Source organism: Salvelinus namaycush, chromosome 2 (assembly GCF_016432855.1).
Source record: "Salvelinus namaycush isolate Seneca chromosome 2, SaNama_1.0, whole genome shotgun sequence".
NCBI classification, from domain to species: Eukaryota; Metazoa; Chordata; class Actinopteri; order Salmoniformes; family Salmonidae; genus Salvelinus; species Salvelinus namaycush.
In genome coordinates this window covers 73,102,277-73,118,364 of record NC_052308.1, presented here as the reverse complement: position 1 = coordinate 73,118,364, position 16,088 = coordinate 73,102,277, and the positions used below count along the sequence as shown (strand labels likewise).

General features: G+C 42.5%; 2 protein-coding genes across 5 annotated transcripts; one reads left to right on the top strand and one right to left on the bottom strand.

Moving 5' to 3' along the window:
* Positions 1-304: 304 nt before the first annotated feature.
* Positions 305-4,657, bottom strand: LOC120018193 (thymidine kinase, cytosolic-like). Its single transcript, XM_038961257.1, has 7 exons — positions 4,478-4,657; positions 4,283-4,314; positions 3,767-3,880; positions 3,155-3,248; positions 1,783-1,872; positions 1,419-1,538; positions 305-984 (listed from the first exon to the last, which is right to left on the bottom strand). The coding sequence occupies exons 1-7, from the start codon at positions 4,541-4,543 to the stop codon at positions 799-801; spliced, it is 702 nt and encodes a 233-aa protein (XP_038817185.1). The 5' UTR covers positions 4,544-4,657; the 3' UTR covers positions 305-798.
* Positions 3,578-15,723, top strand: LOC120018170 (kynurenine formamidase). Of its 4 annotated transcripts, none has more exons than XM_038961221.1 (11): positions 3,578-3,664; positions 6,077-6,167; positions 6,505-6,609; positions 9,257-9,305; positions 9,430-9,515; positions 9,769-9,841; positions 10,069-10,166; positions 10,369-10,447; positions 12,991-13,126; positions 13,431-13,538; positions 13,858-15,723. In XM_038961221.1, the coding sequence occupies exons 1-11, from the start codon at positions 3,581-3,583 to the stop codon at positions 13,885-13,887; spliced, it is 939 nt and encodes a 312-aa protein (XP_038817149.1). In that variant the 5' UTR covers positions 3,578-3,580; the 3' UTR covers positions 13,888-15,723. The 4 variants fall into 4 exon arrangements, with proteins under 4 accessions (XP_038817149.1, XP_038817173.1, XP_038817165.1 ...); XM_038961245.1 differs by lacking the exon at positions 3,578-3,664 and adding an exon at positions 4,772-5,000; XM_038961237.1 differs by lacking the exon at positions 3,578-3,664 and adding an exon at positions 5,025-5,360.
* Positions 15,724-16,088: the final 365 nt, after the last annotated feature.

Genomic DNA, 16,088 nt, shown 5'->3' with positions numbered 1-16,088 from the left:
TTTACATCCCTATTAGTGAGCATTTCTCCATTGCCAAGATAATCCATCCACCTGACAGGTGTGGCATATCAAGAAGCTGATTCAACATTACACAGGTGCACCTTGTGCTGGGGATAATAAAAGGCCACGAAAAGGTGCAGTTGTCACAACACAATGCCAGATGTCTAAGGTTGAGGGAGCGTGCAATTAGCATGATGTAGTGGCATAACTGAGCAACAACAAAAAATGACCTTGAACACTGACAGTTATGGGTTCGACTTAACATTTTGCAAAATCCGGAAAATGACTTAACACAAACCATAAATGAACATTTAAAAAATATATTTATTTGTATTATAGGAGGCAAATCAGACCAGAACTACAAAAAGTAACAGTTGAATATTAAGTTGTGTACACTAGACTCATTGCATGGCAGTATGTATGTTTTAGCAGGTGTATCAAAGTCTTAAAAAACATGATATGTACTAATTTGGTCAATGTTTTAGAAATATTTACATCAAAGTATATGAAGCCCTATAAAATGACAGTTATTACAGATACCATACCGTTCAGTAGGTTTATGGAGCTTCATTTATTGTCCCCACTCATTCCAAGTGCAAAACTTAAAGGGATGGTTCATTACTCCAATTAGAAAATGAAGTCAACAACTATCCCTTTTAACTCATCTCCAGTCAAATTACCAAACCTAAAATTTAAAGGGATTGTTCACCATCTCATTCAAAAGTTCCAATTCAAGTCAACTTCCCCTTTAAAGTCATGTGAGTGAACTATCCTTTAAGAATAGTCTACTGGTAATGATCAGACTTGCAGGGTGGCGAAGAGTTTCCGTGGCGATGTAGTGTTGTCAAGCAGTTTCCCTGTCATCACATGCGGTGGCGTCTCGTCCCTGTGGGGGGCGCTATTCTCCTTCACCACATCCATCAGGCCACCGTAACACTTCCTGCACCGCGCATGGTACATATCGGCTCCACCAATCACCTCCACCTGGGGGCGGGGCACAGACAAGAAACAGGAAGTGAGGTCATGTCCAAATACAGGCACAGTCCTAAAATCAACCTCCTAACCCTTACTCCTTAGGGCAGATGCGAAAGGATCGGATGGGTAATAAATGGTGAAATGGGACACAGTGATAATTGTGATTCCTGCAGGGACTTTTCATTCCTAACTGGTTGACTAATAAAACAGGGATGATAGAGAGATCAAGAGGGGATTTCAGAAAGGGAGAGAAGCAGGTAGACCAGGATAGTGAATGTCAAGAGAGATTGGTTGTGACGACAAAGAAGATATCAAAAACCACCAGTCTCATTTCACTCCCAGAAGTTCAAGGGAATACAACCTTTGAGTCGGGAAGGCATGTGATGTTTCTACTGTATGATCCCTCCTCAGCTCTAATATAAATCATGCTCCCTCTCCCTCACCTCTTTCTCTGCCCCCAGTCTCTTGGTGTATGCTGCCTCCTTGTAACACTGCATACAGACAGCGTTCAGCTTCACAACGCTCTCAGCCAGGGGAACCAGGTTCAGAATGTCTCCAAAGGGCTGCAGACAGACAGGACAGAGAGTTCGGTCAGATAGTACATTTCTCTGGCTAGTGTACTGTCTGTACAGACACACAGACAGACAGCATTCATACGCAGTTAATCATTCAAATTAAACTGACAAACTCTACATGTCAAATATTCTATTACCTGAGACAACTGTTACTGATGACGACACGATTACGATGCTAGACAACCAGGAGGCAGGCAGCAAACCTTGGATATAACTCATCATCCATGCCTACCTTTCTCTGGAAGGTTCCATCCAGGGCCGCTACGATTATAGTCTTCCCCATGTTGGCCATCTCCTCACAGAACTCCACTGTGTCTGGGAACTGACAAACACACAAAAACAAGAAGAATGTGGCATGGATTCATAAGCATACGGGTATAACAGTTAGGACATAGTTGGTTATCATTGGTAATGTAGCATAGGTCAGTGATCTCCTCAAAGATGTTTCACCATTCTGTTGTAGCCCTGAACTAGATCACGTGATTCAACTAGTCACGGGCTTGATGGTTAGTTGACCAGTTGAATCAGGTGTGCTCGCTCTGGAATAGTTTAAATACGTGGAACGTCTGGGGGAGACGTTAGAAAAAAGGTGGGCATAGGTCATAATAACACTAACGCTTCGAACACACCGACTGCTTCATTGCATCACTGCTGCATAACATTTTGCGCAGCTAGGCAACTATACTGATGCAGGTACCTTTTGCAAATGGTCGCATGCGGTTGGACACATGGAGGAGAGAATCATTTTCGCAGTATCCTCAAAACCGTGTCTTTTTGGCATAACTGCTGACAGCTACAGGGACATAAACACAAAAAATGCTGCTTGGAGACAAGTGTCCACGATAGTAGGATTGCCAGGTCAGTTTAGTAGTGAGCTAGTGCTAGATGTGGCTAGTTAGCGTTAGCTAGCTAGCTAACCTAGCCAATGAGGTGTGTGTGAAAGAAATAGTCAAATAAATTATGCTAGTTACTACCCCTGATAACTTTACCAAATTTTCATGTTTGAAAGAGTGTGAATGCTAGATAAATAGTAATGGAAATGGTAGATACTACTGTACCCCTGATAATTTGGTCAAATAACCGTGTGTGTCTATGTGTACAGTAGGTGACATGTCCATGATAGCTATCTAATAACTATAGTTATGCTAGGTAATGGTTTGGCTTATCATGTTCATGTCTATGCATGTCTATGTTTTTATGTAATCCCAAATTTTTACTGAATGTGTGCAAAAAAAATAATCTACATTCATATTTTGCTACTTTCTGTCAAGTCCACTCATACAATTTGATGCATACGTTCGATTTATCGAACGTATGCACCACACAGAACGCACTGCAACTGCCTCTGCAACGCAATGCTGCAAGGCAAATGCAGCGTTCCATTGGAAATGAATGTACTTCTGGTGTATCGAAACGCAATGACGCAGTCGGTGTGTTCGAAGCGTAAGGAATATGGTGCTGATGACTCCATGTGCTTAACAGATGAATATCAATGGCAGGTTATTCAGCTGTAGAGGACATACAGGTAATGATCTAGTGAGGAACAAAGAGGATCACTCTGTTGGACACAGTGAGAGGGTAACAGACTAATGTACTATACTTACAAACTGTCCTTCGTCGATTCCGATGACGCAAGCCTGCAGAGCTAGAGAACGCACGTCACTCAGGCAGTTGGCTGGTACAGCTTCCATTGTGTTTCTGGTGTTTGTGTAGAAATAAATAAATAAATAAATACATACATACATATAAAGAGACCATCCTACTAAATACATTAGTGATGCTGCAATTCTGTACATTTTGCCATGGGGCGGAGAGAAATGTTGAAAGTTTTTAATATATCTGAGTGTGACTGACTAACAAAATCAATGGGGGGGGGCCCCCGGCAGTAATTCGACCGTGATAACAAGTTTAATAGCTGGCACCGAAACTAATTTAGCAATCTAAAAAATGTTAGCTGACGTGGGCTATTTGACTGTCTGTCAGTGAGTGACACAACAAGAGAAACTACTGATGCACCTCCACATTTCAAAATGGCACCTTGTGTATTCTACTATTCAAACTCGCAAAAGCAGAGGGAAACAACTGTTGTCCTGGGTGGCAACAATGAGAATCAGGTGAATCAGGGTAATAATTAGTTCATGGGGGTGCGGTTAAATGTAATGTTATCTATACAAATCAGGAGATAATGTATTTGACATAAACCAGAGTGTTCTTACTTGTCATGCGTGGCCATGCCCTTCTCGGAGTAGCGTGTATCTTTGGCATATTTGACCACCAAACAGTTGTACTGAGCGATCTGGAAACGACGCACTCGCCTGATCAACTCAGTGCTGTTAATAAGAAAATAGATTTCAGTCAGTTATAGAAAAAAAATGTATCACAAACTAGTAATACAGCTATGAAGCGCTCTCTCAAACACTGCCGTGGAGTAGATGGTTACAGTTTATAGGATAAATGCAAAGTTAAAGATCCTATTCAATTACTAATATGTTCTAATTTGTAATACTATGTAAAGTACACACTACAGTAGCTTGTTACGAGCTAGTGCTTGAGATGCTGATTACAGTACACCGTGTACTAATGCACTGTTACATTTGGCGGGCTACAATTCTAACGAGCTGTTATTGTCGTGCCATCAAGTTACGGTGGTTCACTGACGGTGTTGGTACAAAATCTTAGCGGTTGTCGTTAACAAATAAACAGCTGATTATGAAGAATTAGCCAACTGAAACCTTTTGCCAGAGAACATTGGGCCAAAGATGACCTGCAAACAAATGAGAGACAATGAGTTTGATGTGTACGATCGACATAGACATATAAACGTACAGTCAGTGCATTGCATATGATTGAGTTATTTGTTTGGTTTTAAGAGGATTATAAAAAGGTTTAGGGTAACGCATTTGTCTCAAAATAATTTGTAAACGTACCTGGATCTGTCCTATTGCTTTCCGTGGGGAATTTGGCCGGATTCTTGGAACATTCAAACACTCCATTAAGTTAACCTTATGTTTCACAATATTCCTAATAATTATGAAAAATAACTCTGCACTCTTCGGAGAGGCTGAAAAGACTACGAATATCCCGCCGCGACGGTTTCTGTAAATGCTTGATCAGGGTCACTGAACGAACCAATCAGCTCACAATAATCACGTGACAAACGCGTCAGTAGGTCAAATGTTCGTTCTTCTGGCGGGAGACTTTGTTAATTATACTCATTACAAAGTTGTACTTTCATTTAGCTTGGACATAACTCATTTGTAATTGTACGGAGCTCCATAGTATTTAACATGTATCTAGACAATTCATGATAATACTCTGAAGGCACTACTGTAGTAGGCCTAGGCTAGCAAAGAGTGCGTTCTGTTTTACGGTGTTGCATGTATTGTCAGTTTAGTTAGTGAAACCCTTTTTACTCCACCCAACACAGGATGTCATGTTCTCCAGCACAAGGTACAGTACACCGTGTACTAATTCACTGTTACATTGGCCGGGCTGCAATTCTAACGAGCTGTTATTGTTGTGCCATCAAGTTACGGTGGTTCACTGACGGTGTTGGTACAAAATCTTAGCGGTTGTCGTTAACAAATAAACAGCTGTTTATGTAGAATTAGGCAACTGAAACCGTTTGCCTGAGAACATTGTGACACCCCGCAGACACTCGTCCCGCAGACCCGTTGGACCCACTGTCCTCGATGGTCGTTTTTTCTCCTGCTTATCTTTTGTCCAATTCCAAAGGTTCTCTGTGTTGTGCCTATCGGAGTCTATCTGCTGTTGTTACATTCAAGAGCAACAATGTCACGTTGGAAGGATATGAATAAGGATGTAAGTGATGTTAAGATGATGTACGTTTTGTGTCTGTTCATACAGTAGACATTGTACTGTAAATATGTACCCGGTGCAGCTGTAGCTCTGCGTTGTGTGTGATTGATTGAGACTAAAGACGTGGACCTCGGATATCAGGTTGTTTTAATAGTTCTCTCCTGCATCCAAAAGAAAATACACAACATTTGTAGAGCACAAATATGTGCGTGTCTCGTAAGTACGCGCTCTCCTATTCCCCAGGAGGCAGGCATGCTTAATAACAAATCAACATGCTATATTAACATATGAACCTGGTGTTATTCCATTTTTTGTATTCCATTTTTAAAATTGAACCTTTATATAACAAAGTATTTTAACAACTGTTCGAAATATATAATAATGTCTGCAAGTAGCCTAGTTCCTCTTTTTCATAACCTACTCTCTTCATTTGCCATTATTACTATAAAATAAAGCACCGTTTCTCATATCTAAATATCGATTATAAATACTTTAGTTCACTGTTGAAACAACAAAAGTACAAACAAAAACCTGTATGTTGACTTCTGCTATTAATCAAAAGTTCCGAATGTCTACCGACCGAGGGCGCTGTTGGACTGCGCCCTCTCTGTCTGCCTGATCTTTATGCGCTAATGTTCCGACTCCAAACGGCTTGTACGTATGGCCGCCCCGATTCACAACACACTACTGTGTGGTTGCTTTGACAGGAGCTAGAGAGGCAGTTTTCGCCCAGCCAGTGGTCGCCCAGAATGTCGGCAGACGACGTTATCAAATCCCACGTGACGGCGCTCAAAGAAGGTCTGTCGATGTTTGATTAACTAGCCGATAAAGTTGATTATTGACAATAGTGTGGGTTCAGGGAAGAGCAATAGCCAACTGATTGCTATAGGGATCTTTAGACTAGCCGTGACATATGGGTGGTGCCCGCAGTGCGAATAATGAAATGAATGATTGGAAAGTAACCAACTGTATTTCGTTGGTTTGACTTATATTGTTGTTGTGCCCCGTATGTTTAACACGTATTTCTGTATCCGTAAGTTACACTACAGTTTAGTCTAAATATATTTTTGCAAAGTAAACAAAGGGGTGTGTCTCTGTATATTTCTCCGTGTGCATGTTTTTGGTGCGTGTGCAGGTACGGAGCGTGCCCGTGGCCTGGCCCAGACCCTCCTCAACGTTCCCTATGGAGAAGGAGAGGGGGAGAAACTAGACGTCTATGTTCCCACCACCACTTCTCTAGGTGTGTGTGGTATAGCCTGTTTGTCAACAACACACCCTCCCTGATATTCTCTTCAACTAGAAGCTGATGATAGAATAACAGGATAATCAAGTGACACACATATAAACGCAACATGCAACAATTTCAAAGATTTTGCTGAGTTATAGTTAATATAACGAAATCAGTCAATTGAAATAAATTCATTAGGCCCTAATTTATGGATTTCACATGAATGGGCAGGGTCGCAGCCATGGGTGGCCCTGGAAATCAGAATGAGTTTTCCTCCACAATAGGGCTTTATTACAGACAGAAATACTCCTCAGGCATCACCACAGACAGCCCCCGGCATCACCACATATAGCCCTCAGGCATCTCCACAGACAGCCCTCCGGCATCTCCACAGACAGCCCTCCGGCATCACCACAGACAGCCCTCCGGCATCACCACAGACAGCCCTCCGGCATCACCACAGACAGCCCTCCGGCATCACCACAGACAGCCCCCAGGCATCACCACAGACAGCCCCCAGGCATCTCCACAGACAGCCCCCAGGCATCTCCACAGACAGCCCCCAGGCATCTCCACAGACAGCCCCCAGGCATCTCCACAGACAGCCCCCAGGCATCTCCACAGACAGCCCCCAGGCATCTCCACAGACAGCCCCCAGGCATCTCCACAGACAGCCCCCAGGCATCTCCACAGACAGCCCTCAGGCATCTCCACAGACAGCCCTCAGGCATCTCCACAGACAGCCCTCAGGCATCTCCACAGACAGCCCTCAGGCATCTCCACAGACAGCCCTCAGGCATCTCCACAGACAGCCCTCAGGCATCTCCACAGACAGCCCTCAGGCATCTCCACAGACAGCCCTCAGGCATCTCCACAGACAGCCCTCAGGCATCACAACAGACAGCCCGTAGGCATCATCCCTCTGATCCCAGCTACTGAGACACACACCTTCATTCTTTATCTCGTGGTGAAATGAAATAACAGAAGGGTTTCACTGAAAACATGAAAACTGAATTATTTTCCGTCACTGATTATTTAAGACATTACATCAAAATAGTGTTAAAAGGAAGCATAAACCAAAACTCCAGATTCAATCTCCTGATCTAACACTAGTGTACTGCAGCTACAGTATGTTGTTGAGACCAAAGGGGGTATACTGTAGTAATGTACTGTAGTAATGTAGTGTAGTACTGTGGTGTTGTACTGTTGTGTAGTAATGTAGTGTTGTACTGTAGTGTTGTACTGTGGTGTTGTACTGTAGTGTAGTAATGTAGTGTTGTACTGTAGTGTAGTAATGTAGTGTTGTACTGTAGTGTTGTACTGTGGTGTTGTACTGTTGTGTAGTAATGTAGTGTTGTACTGTAGTGTTGTACTGTAGTGTAGTAATGTAGTGTTGTACTGTGGTGTTGTAGTGTAGTAATGTAGTGTTGTACTGTGGTGTTGTACTGTTGTGTAGTACTGTAGTGTAGTAATGTAGTGTTGTACTGTAGTGTAGTAATGTAGTGTTGTACTGTGGTGTTGTAGTGGAGTACTGTAGTGTAGTAATGTAGTGTTGTACTGTGGTGTTGTAGTGGAGTACTGTAGTGTAGTAATGTAGTGTTGTACTGTGGTGTTGTAGTGGAGTACTGTAGTGTTGTACTGTAGTGTAGTAATGTAGTGTTGTACTGTAGTGTTGTACTGTGGTGTTGTAATGTAGTGTTGTACTGTGGTGTTGTACTGTAGTGGAGTACTGTAATGTAGTGTTGTACTGTGGTGTTGTAGTGTAGTACTGTAGTGTAGTAATGTAGTGTTGTACTGTGGTGTAGTACTGTAGTGTTGTACTGTAGTGTAGTAATGTAGTGTTGTACTGTAGTGTTGTACTGTGGTGTAGTAATGTAGTGTTGTACTGTGGTGTTGTAATGTAGTGGAGTACTGTAGTGTAGTAATGTAGTGTTGTACTGTGGTGTTGTACTGTAGTGGGGTAATGTAGTGTAATAGTGTAGTACTATAGTGTACTGTGGTGTAATACAGTAGTTCAGTACTGTAGTTCTGTAGTGTAGTACTGTAGTGTACATTACTACTGTTGTGTAATAGTGCAGTACTGTAGTTCAGTAGTGTAGTACTGTAGTGTACATTACTACTGTTGTGTAGTACTGTAGTGCAGTATGGCAGCAGCACATTACTCACAGCTGTTACAGATTTCTAATGACTTAAAGGGAATACGGTATGCCCTTATCAAGGGGAAAACCCAGCTTTCACAACACATTACATGACACACAGGTGTGGAGGCAACATGGAACTGGAGAAACAAGGCATTTCCACAGTAGAAACTGCACACAGACACAGGCTGTGCCCTGGGTTAGACAGCTCATATGCATCTGGCCATGGATGTTCTAAGTGGGTGTTTGTGGGGGAGGGGGTGAAGGTGTGTGGAATGATGGAAAAAATGGCACAAATCGTCATTCTGTTACCAAACTTAGCATATGCACTGTTCTTCAAGTACATTAGTTTTTTTGGTCAATTTTCAGTGGAAATGGTTCAAAGTAGTTATTGTGTTGTATGGGGCTGTTTAACTTAGTTTTTTGTTTGACATACATTTTAAAGTAAAGAAATCTTGAGTGTCCGCATCATTCTGTTACTGTGGAATTGCCCATAACCAATGTTTTGTTTCTTCTTATAGATGTCCCACTGGTGATCTACCTCCATGGAGGCTACTGGCAGTTCCTTAGGTATCTATCTATCTCTATCTCCTCTCTCTCTCTCTCCCTCTCTCTTTTTCAAAAGGAGGCGAGAGAGCGGACGCAGGAGTTGAGCAAATCCATTTGAGAAATGGCCTGTGTTTCTTCTTCCTAGTAAGGAGGAGTCCGGGTTTATGGCCGTCCCATTGGTCCATAAGGGCGTCGTGGTGGTCGCCGTGGGTTACGACATCGCTCCCAAAGGTACCGTTGGTGTGTCCCTGGTTTGTGATGTCATAGCAACATAGGAGACATGAATGCGTCCCAAATGTCTCCCTGTTTATCTATGGCGTACTACTTCTGTAGACTGCAGCTGGGGTCTTCAGAGCACAGCAGCCTGTTGGTCGAGAGCAGCTTCAGCCCTATGGGCCCTGGTCTAAAGTTGTGCACTCCATCTGTCCCTCGTTTGTTCCTATTTTTTCTTACTTTCCTCCTCTTCCCCCTGTTTCCCATCCAGGGAACATGGATGTGATGGTGTCTCAGGTGCGGAGGAGTGTGGTGTCCGTCATTCAACAGTATTCACACATTAGGTGCGCCCTCTTCATCAATCTCAATCTCAGATCTGTACTTACTAAAGGCAGTTTTAATGATATAGAAGCACGTTTTAAATCAACTTCCATTGCCCTCCAAGAGTGGCTGAATATAATCTTTACTATCTGAGTAAAGGAGATAGTAACAAATATGTCATGATTTGATGATATGAATGTCTAGGCTAGGGGTTGGTTTCTGACTGGCAATTCTCTCTGTCTCTCTCTAGTGGTCTGTACCTGTGTGGCCACTCTGCGGGGGCCCACCTGGCTGCTATGATCCTCTCTACAGACTGGTCTCAGTACAGTGTGACCCCTCAGATCAAAGGTGAGAGGTTAGAGGTCAGGAGATAGCGGGTTGTCAGCAGAGACGTGAGCTCAGTAATCTTTCTCCATAATCACAGAAAGACCTGCTTTTTTATTTTGAATGATTGACAATCTTCTCTCCCTCCTATCTCCTTACCCATATATTGTCTCTCTCTCTCTCTCTCTTTCTCTCTCTCTCCCTCTCTCTCTCTCTTCTCTCTCAGGTGCGTTCCTGGTCAGTGGTATATATGACCTCCTGCCCATCCTGTCCACCTATGTCAACGAGCCTCTGAAGATGACAGAGTACGTACCACACACCCCCACACCCATCCACCCCTGAAGATGCACCACTGAATGCTCTACCTCAGGTATTCCCAAACTGGGGTACGCGCAATGCTGTTGGGGGTACACCAAATAAAAATGTAATTCACATAAAAATATATATATAATTTAATATTTTTTTTCTCACATTTTCAAATTGTACAGTAATATTTTCCAAAGGGGCTATACATTTGGGAGAGTTTTTTTTCTCTCGCCTGAGTAGCCTTGTTTCACTGCCAAAAATAAAATTGAAACATCTAGTGTTCAGCAAAATAACAACACAATGTCAAATACAGGTAACCTAGTCAAATAATTAACATCCAATCACATTAACCGTTTCTCTCTCGCGGGAAACCTTCACTCATTTAGAAACGAAACATGACAATTTGAAAAATAAGCTTCAGGAGTTTTTTGAGCGAGAATAAAGATGACTTTCGAGTAGTAAGACATGTATAAAAGCAACAGATACCATTTATAAGAAGGGGCTAGAAGCGTCTTATATGGTGAGCTACCGATTGGCTAGGACAGGCAAGCCCCATACTATTGTGGAGGACTTAATTCTTCCTGCGCCGCGGATATGGCTGGGATAATGCTGGGGGAAAAGGCCAAAAAACTATACACGACGCATCAGTGACATGGCAGGAGATGTTTTGAAACAATTACTGCTTCGCATACAAGCCAGTGAATCATATGCGTTACAGCTGGATGAGTCAACAGGGCATGGCACATCTTCTGGTTTATGTCTGTTACGTTTATGGGGGGACAATTAAGGAAGACATCCTCTTCTGGAAACCAGGACAACATGTGAGGATATTTTTCAAGTACTGGACAGCTTTGTGACATCAAATGGACTTTGGTGGTCAAGATGTTGGTATCTGTACTGATGGCGTAAAAGCCATGACAGGGAGACATAGTGGAGTGGTAACACGCATGCATGCAGTTGCTCCCGACGCCACTTGGGTACACTGCAGCATCAACCGAGAGGCTCTTGCTGCCAAGGGAATGCCTGACAGCTTGAAATACGTTTTGGACACTACAGTGAAAATTGTTAACTTTGTTAAAGCAAGGCCCCTGAACTCTCATGTATTTTCTGTATTATGCAATGATATGGGCAGTGACCATGTAAAGCTTTTACAACATACAGAAGTGCGCTGGTTATCAAGGGGCAAAGTATTGACATGTTTTTTAAGAATTGAGAGACGAGCTTAAAGTTTTCTTTACTGACCATCATTTTCACTTGTCTGACCGCTTGCATGATTAAGAGTTTCTCACATGACTGGCCTATCTGGGTGATGTTTTTTCTCGCCTGAATGGTCTGAATCTAGGATTACAGCGACGCTCTGCAACTATATTCAATGTGTGGGACAAAATTGAGGCTATGATTAAGAAGTTGTAGCTGTTCTCTGTCTGCATTAACAAGGACAACACACAGGTCTTTCCATCAATGTATGATTTTTTTGTGTGCAATTGAACTGAAGCTTGGACAATGTCAAATGTGATATAGCGAAGCACCTGAGTGAGTTGGGTGCACAATTACGCAGGTACTTTCCCGAAACGGATGACACAAACAACAGGATTTGTTATCCCTTTCATGCCCTGCCTCCAGTCCACTTACCGATATCTGAACAAGAGAGCCTCATTGAAATTGCAACAAGCGGTTCTGTGAAAATTTAATTGAATCAGAATCCACTGCCAGATTTCTGGATAGGGCTGCGCGCAGAGTTTCTTGCCTTAGCAAATCACGCTGTTAAGACACTGATGCCTTATGCAACCACGTACCTATGTAAGAGTGGATTCTCCGCCCTCACTAGCATGAAAACTAAATACAGGCACAGACTGTGTGTGGTAAATGATATAAGACTGAGACTCTCCAATACAACCCATCATTGCAGAGGTATGTGCATCCTTTCAAGCACACCCTTCTCATTAACCTGTGGTGAGTTATTCACAATTTTTGATGAACAAATAAGGTTTTATATGTAAAATGTTTAAATAAAGAGCAAAATGATTGATTATAATTATTTGTGCCCTGGTCCTATAAGAGCTCTTTGTCACTTCCCACGAGCCGGGTTGTGACACTCAGACTCACTCTTATGTTTAATAAATGTATCGTATAGTGTGTGTGTGGAGGCTTACAATGATGGCAAAAAACAACATTTGAGAGTGCGCTGACCCTGGTGCTAGAGGGGGTACAGCTGGAGGTTGAATGTTTGAAGGGGTACGGTATTATAAAAAGTTTGGGAACCACTGCTCTACCTTATCTACTAATGGTCACCTAAGGTCAGTGAGTAATGGTGTTTATCAATGGCCGAATTATTTGTGTGTGTTTGGCATTGTGTATGTGAGAGAGTGAAGAAGGTTAAATGAATCCTATATTTAGAGAGAGAGATGTAGTCTGTGTGTTTGCTCTGTGGGTGTCCAGTAGCAGTCAGTGCCAGTCAGAGCCATCACCAGAAGCTCCCCTCTCTCTCTCGCTTCTTTTTTTCTCTCTTTCTCTCTGTCTCACTCTCTCTGTCTCTTCACAGAGAGGTGGCTCTGAGGAACAGTCCTAGTCAGCTGGTTCCGCAGCTCAAACTCTCCTCCTCCGACTGTGATATCGTGGTTGCCGTGGCGCAGAACGACTCGCCAGAGTTCCGGAAGCAGTCGGAGGACTACTACAAAGTCAGTACAGACTGAACACACACAAGTAGAACACAGAATCAGAGCTGATGAATAGAATGTGTCTGAGTTCCATGGATGGAAAAACAGACATTGTCTGGGACACATTAGAATATATCTAGATTGTTCTTGTTGCAAGATTTCAGAAAGTGACAAAACAATTCACCTTTATAACAGCTGAACCCTTATATTTTTGGAAGAGTTTTAGGGCCTAGAAAACTACTATCTTTCTGTCCCTTTTTTTTCTCCCTCTCTTCCCTTCCTCTCCTCCTTCCTCTCTCCCTCCTCTCCTCCTTCCCTCTTGCAGGCTCTGGAGTCAACAGAAGGACTGAAGGTAACATTGGAGGACGTTCCAAACACAGATCACTTTAACATCATCGAGCAGCTAGTCGACGGAGACTACCACCTCACTCAGGTAGGTACCCCCATCCCTTCCTCTCTCCCTCTTCCTCCTTATCTATCCCTTCCTTTTTCTTCTCCTTCTCTCGCTCGCCCCTCCCTACCTCCTCCCTCCCTATCTCTTTCCAAGTCACAGTCAACCTTTGAGGAAAATAAAAAGTGTATTAGCTAGACAGTGTTATTTCCTCCAGACCTTAGTGTGGGGGGCTTTTTGGGAGTCACTCTCCTTGAGCCAATGATCATTACTCATCATGAGTATCAGTCTGTCTCAGAGGTTAAGATGCACTTGACCTTTGTGACCTTTGTCTTTATGCGTCTACCTCCTCCTTGTACAGCTGCTGTTAAAGATGATGGGGAAGAGCTAAAGAGATACAGGGACACTGGCCAATCATTGAAGAGATACAGGAACACCAGACAATCATTGAAGAGATACAGGGACACTGGCCAATCATTCATTTACATATCAACCACAAACACCTCTGTTCTGATGGCTATTGGCTAAACAAGGTGGTTAGGTAACAGGTATTATGTTTTGTGTTACAGAACCTCCGGGGTGAAGATTCCCTTAGTTACAGTTCTTGGATCAGTTTTGATTCCTCTTCACTTGAACTATTAGTGGGAAAAAATGCAAAACTGACCCAAGATCAGCGTATAGGGGCAACTTTACCCTGCTCCGTTAGAGTGGCCTGAAGTGTTTTTTAAACCCAAAATCCCCTCCCCACGCTGTCTTACAGTAACAACCAGATGAAACTAAGTGTGCATCCCAAATGGCACCCTATTCCCAATATATAGCGCTCCGGTCAAAAGTAGTGCACTATACAGGGAACATGGTACCATTTAGGATGCACACTATCTCACCGTCTGACCCAGTACTATCTCACACTACACTATGGATTTGTCCCAAATGGCACCCTATTCCCTATATAGTGCAGTACTTTTGACTAGAGCCCTATGGGAACCTATGGGCCCTGGTTAAATGTAGTGCACTATAGAGGGAATAGGGTGCCCATTTAGGATGTAAGCTATACCTCTTCACTCTGTTACTGCTATAACAACTGGTTTGGGGTCAGCTCTTAGGAATCTTTTAAGGAAATGGTCAAACTGATCCTGGACCAGCCAAAGTTTGACAACATAATATGCGTCCCAAATTGTATCCTTATATAGTTCACTAGTTTTAACCAGGTCTATTTCACTAGGTAGGGTATAGGGTGCCATTTGGGACTGAAGCATAGCCTGCCAGGATAAAGTAGCAACACTTGTTTCCAGAGCGAGTGAGATAGCTAATCAGTTAACCAATCACTATGCACAAATGAATATTGTCTTCATTGCAATTTTGCCAATGCCAGTCGATTTCATTGCTTGTTTTAGTGGCACAGTGTAGTTGATAACGCGGCGACAGGGGCACTTTTTTGTTTCTTTGTATTGTTACATCACTTCCTGTGTTTGTTTCTAAACCTCTCTGAACCATAGAAATAGTCCACCCATTATGGCGTCGTTGACTTGAATAAAGAGGCCTGTTCTCTGAACCATATTGACTGGGAATCTTTCCCCACTATGTTGTTCACCTGTTATTATAACTTTATTCACCTGTCATTAGAACCAGGGTTCAAATTATACATTGGCTCTTGGGGGTGCATGAACGACGAGGGTGTTGAGTCTGGCCTAACCCCCCCCCCCCCTGTAATTCAAACCCTGGTTATTTTCTAAAGGACATGAACAGGGTCTGGACTTCTCGTGTTAAGATTAAGTACATGACATGAATTGAAATCAGTACGACGAAAGGTGAATGTTGGCATTCAATAGGGTACGTCTCGAATGGTGAAAAGTAGTGCACTATATTAGGGAAAAGGTTGCCATTTTGGACATATGTCAATGTTTACCTATATAATTGTCAGATGTGTGTTACACATGGAATTAATTGTAACATTTACCCCAAAATAACCTTTTGACACTTGAACTTGTCTCTCACAATCTAGAACTAAGGAATACTGTATTTTGTTTATTATTCTACCCTAATATGAAATTGTCAATCTAGATTTGCACACTAAAATGTAATAATTGTTTTATGTGGGTCATTATGCTTCTTTGTCTATTAGCCTAAATGCTTGTTTACATTATTGTTTACATGACATGACTAGTAATAATGTTGGTGGGAGAATTATGTAAAATATCACAATAAATGTGTATGTCATAGAAGTGTGCCAATTCTTTTAAAGCTTTCTTTTTGAGAAAATAAGGGTGAGTTTCAGAGACGGGACTGTCAGGGAAAACTGTGGTTGCAAGGGAAGGAGTCTAGGCTTTTCATAACCATCATATGAAACGTTATAAATAGGATCATTGTTTTTGGGGAACATAAGGGATATTGTGTTCGACCAGCCTTCTGACACCGATTCATCAGAGAAAATCGCGCTCTAGAAACAACGCGTTGTTCTATAACGTTATTTTAATTCTACCACAGCAGCAGTTCTATTCGTTTCGTTCGGAGTTTTTAGGAAAATATTATTTATCTCTGAGTCTGAACTGTACTGTACCCACTTGTATGGACTGTACAGGTTACCCGAGAAGG

Excerpts from the sequence above, each read along its gene's own strand:
- LOC120018170 (XM_038961221.1), top strand. The coding sequence starts at position 3,581 with ATGGCACCTTGTGTATTCTACTATTCAAACTCGCAAAAGCAGAGGGAA. Across the intron at positions 3,665-6,076 it reads GTGGCAACAATGAGAATCAG|GAGCTAGAGAGGCAGTTTTC; the intron begins GTGAATCAGGGT and ends TTGCTTTGACAG. Across the intron at positions 9,842-10,068 it reads CAACAGTATTCACACATTAG|TGGTCTGTACCTGTGTGGCC; the intron begins GTGCGCCCTCTT and ends GTCTCTCTCTAG.
- LOC120018193 (XM_038961257.1), bottom strand. The coding sequence starts at position 4,543 with ATGGAGTGTTTGAATGTTCCAAGAATCCGGCCAAATTCCCCACGGAAA. Across the intron at positions 3,881-4,282 it reads CCAATGTTCTCTGGCAAAAG|CACTGAGTTGATCAGGCGAG; the intron begins GTTTCAGTTGGC and ends TCTTATTAACAG. Across the intron at positions 3,249-3,766 it reads GGCATGGCCACGCATGACAA|AAACACAATGGAAGCTGTAC; the intron begins GTAAGAACACTC and ends CACAAACACCAG.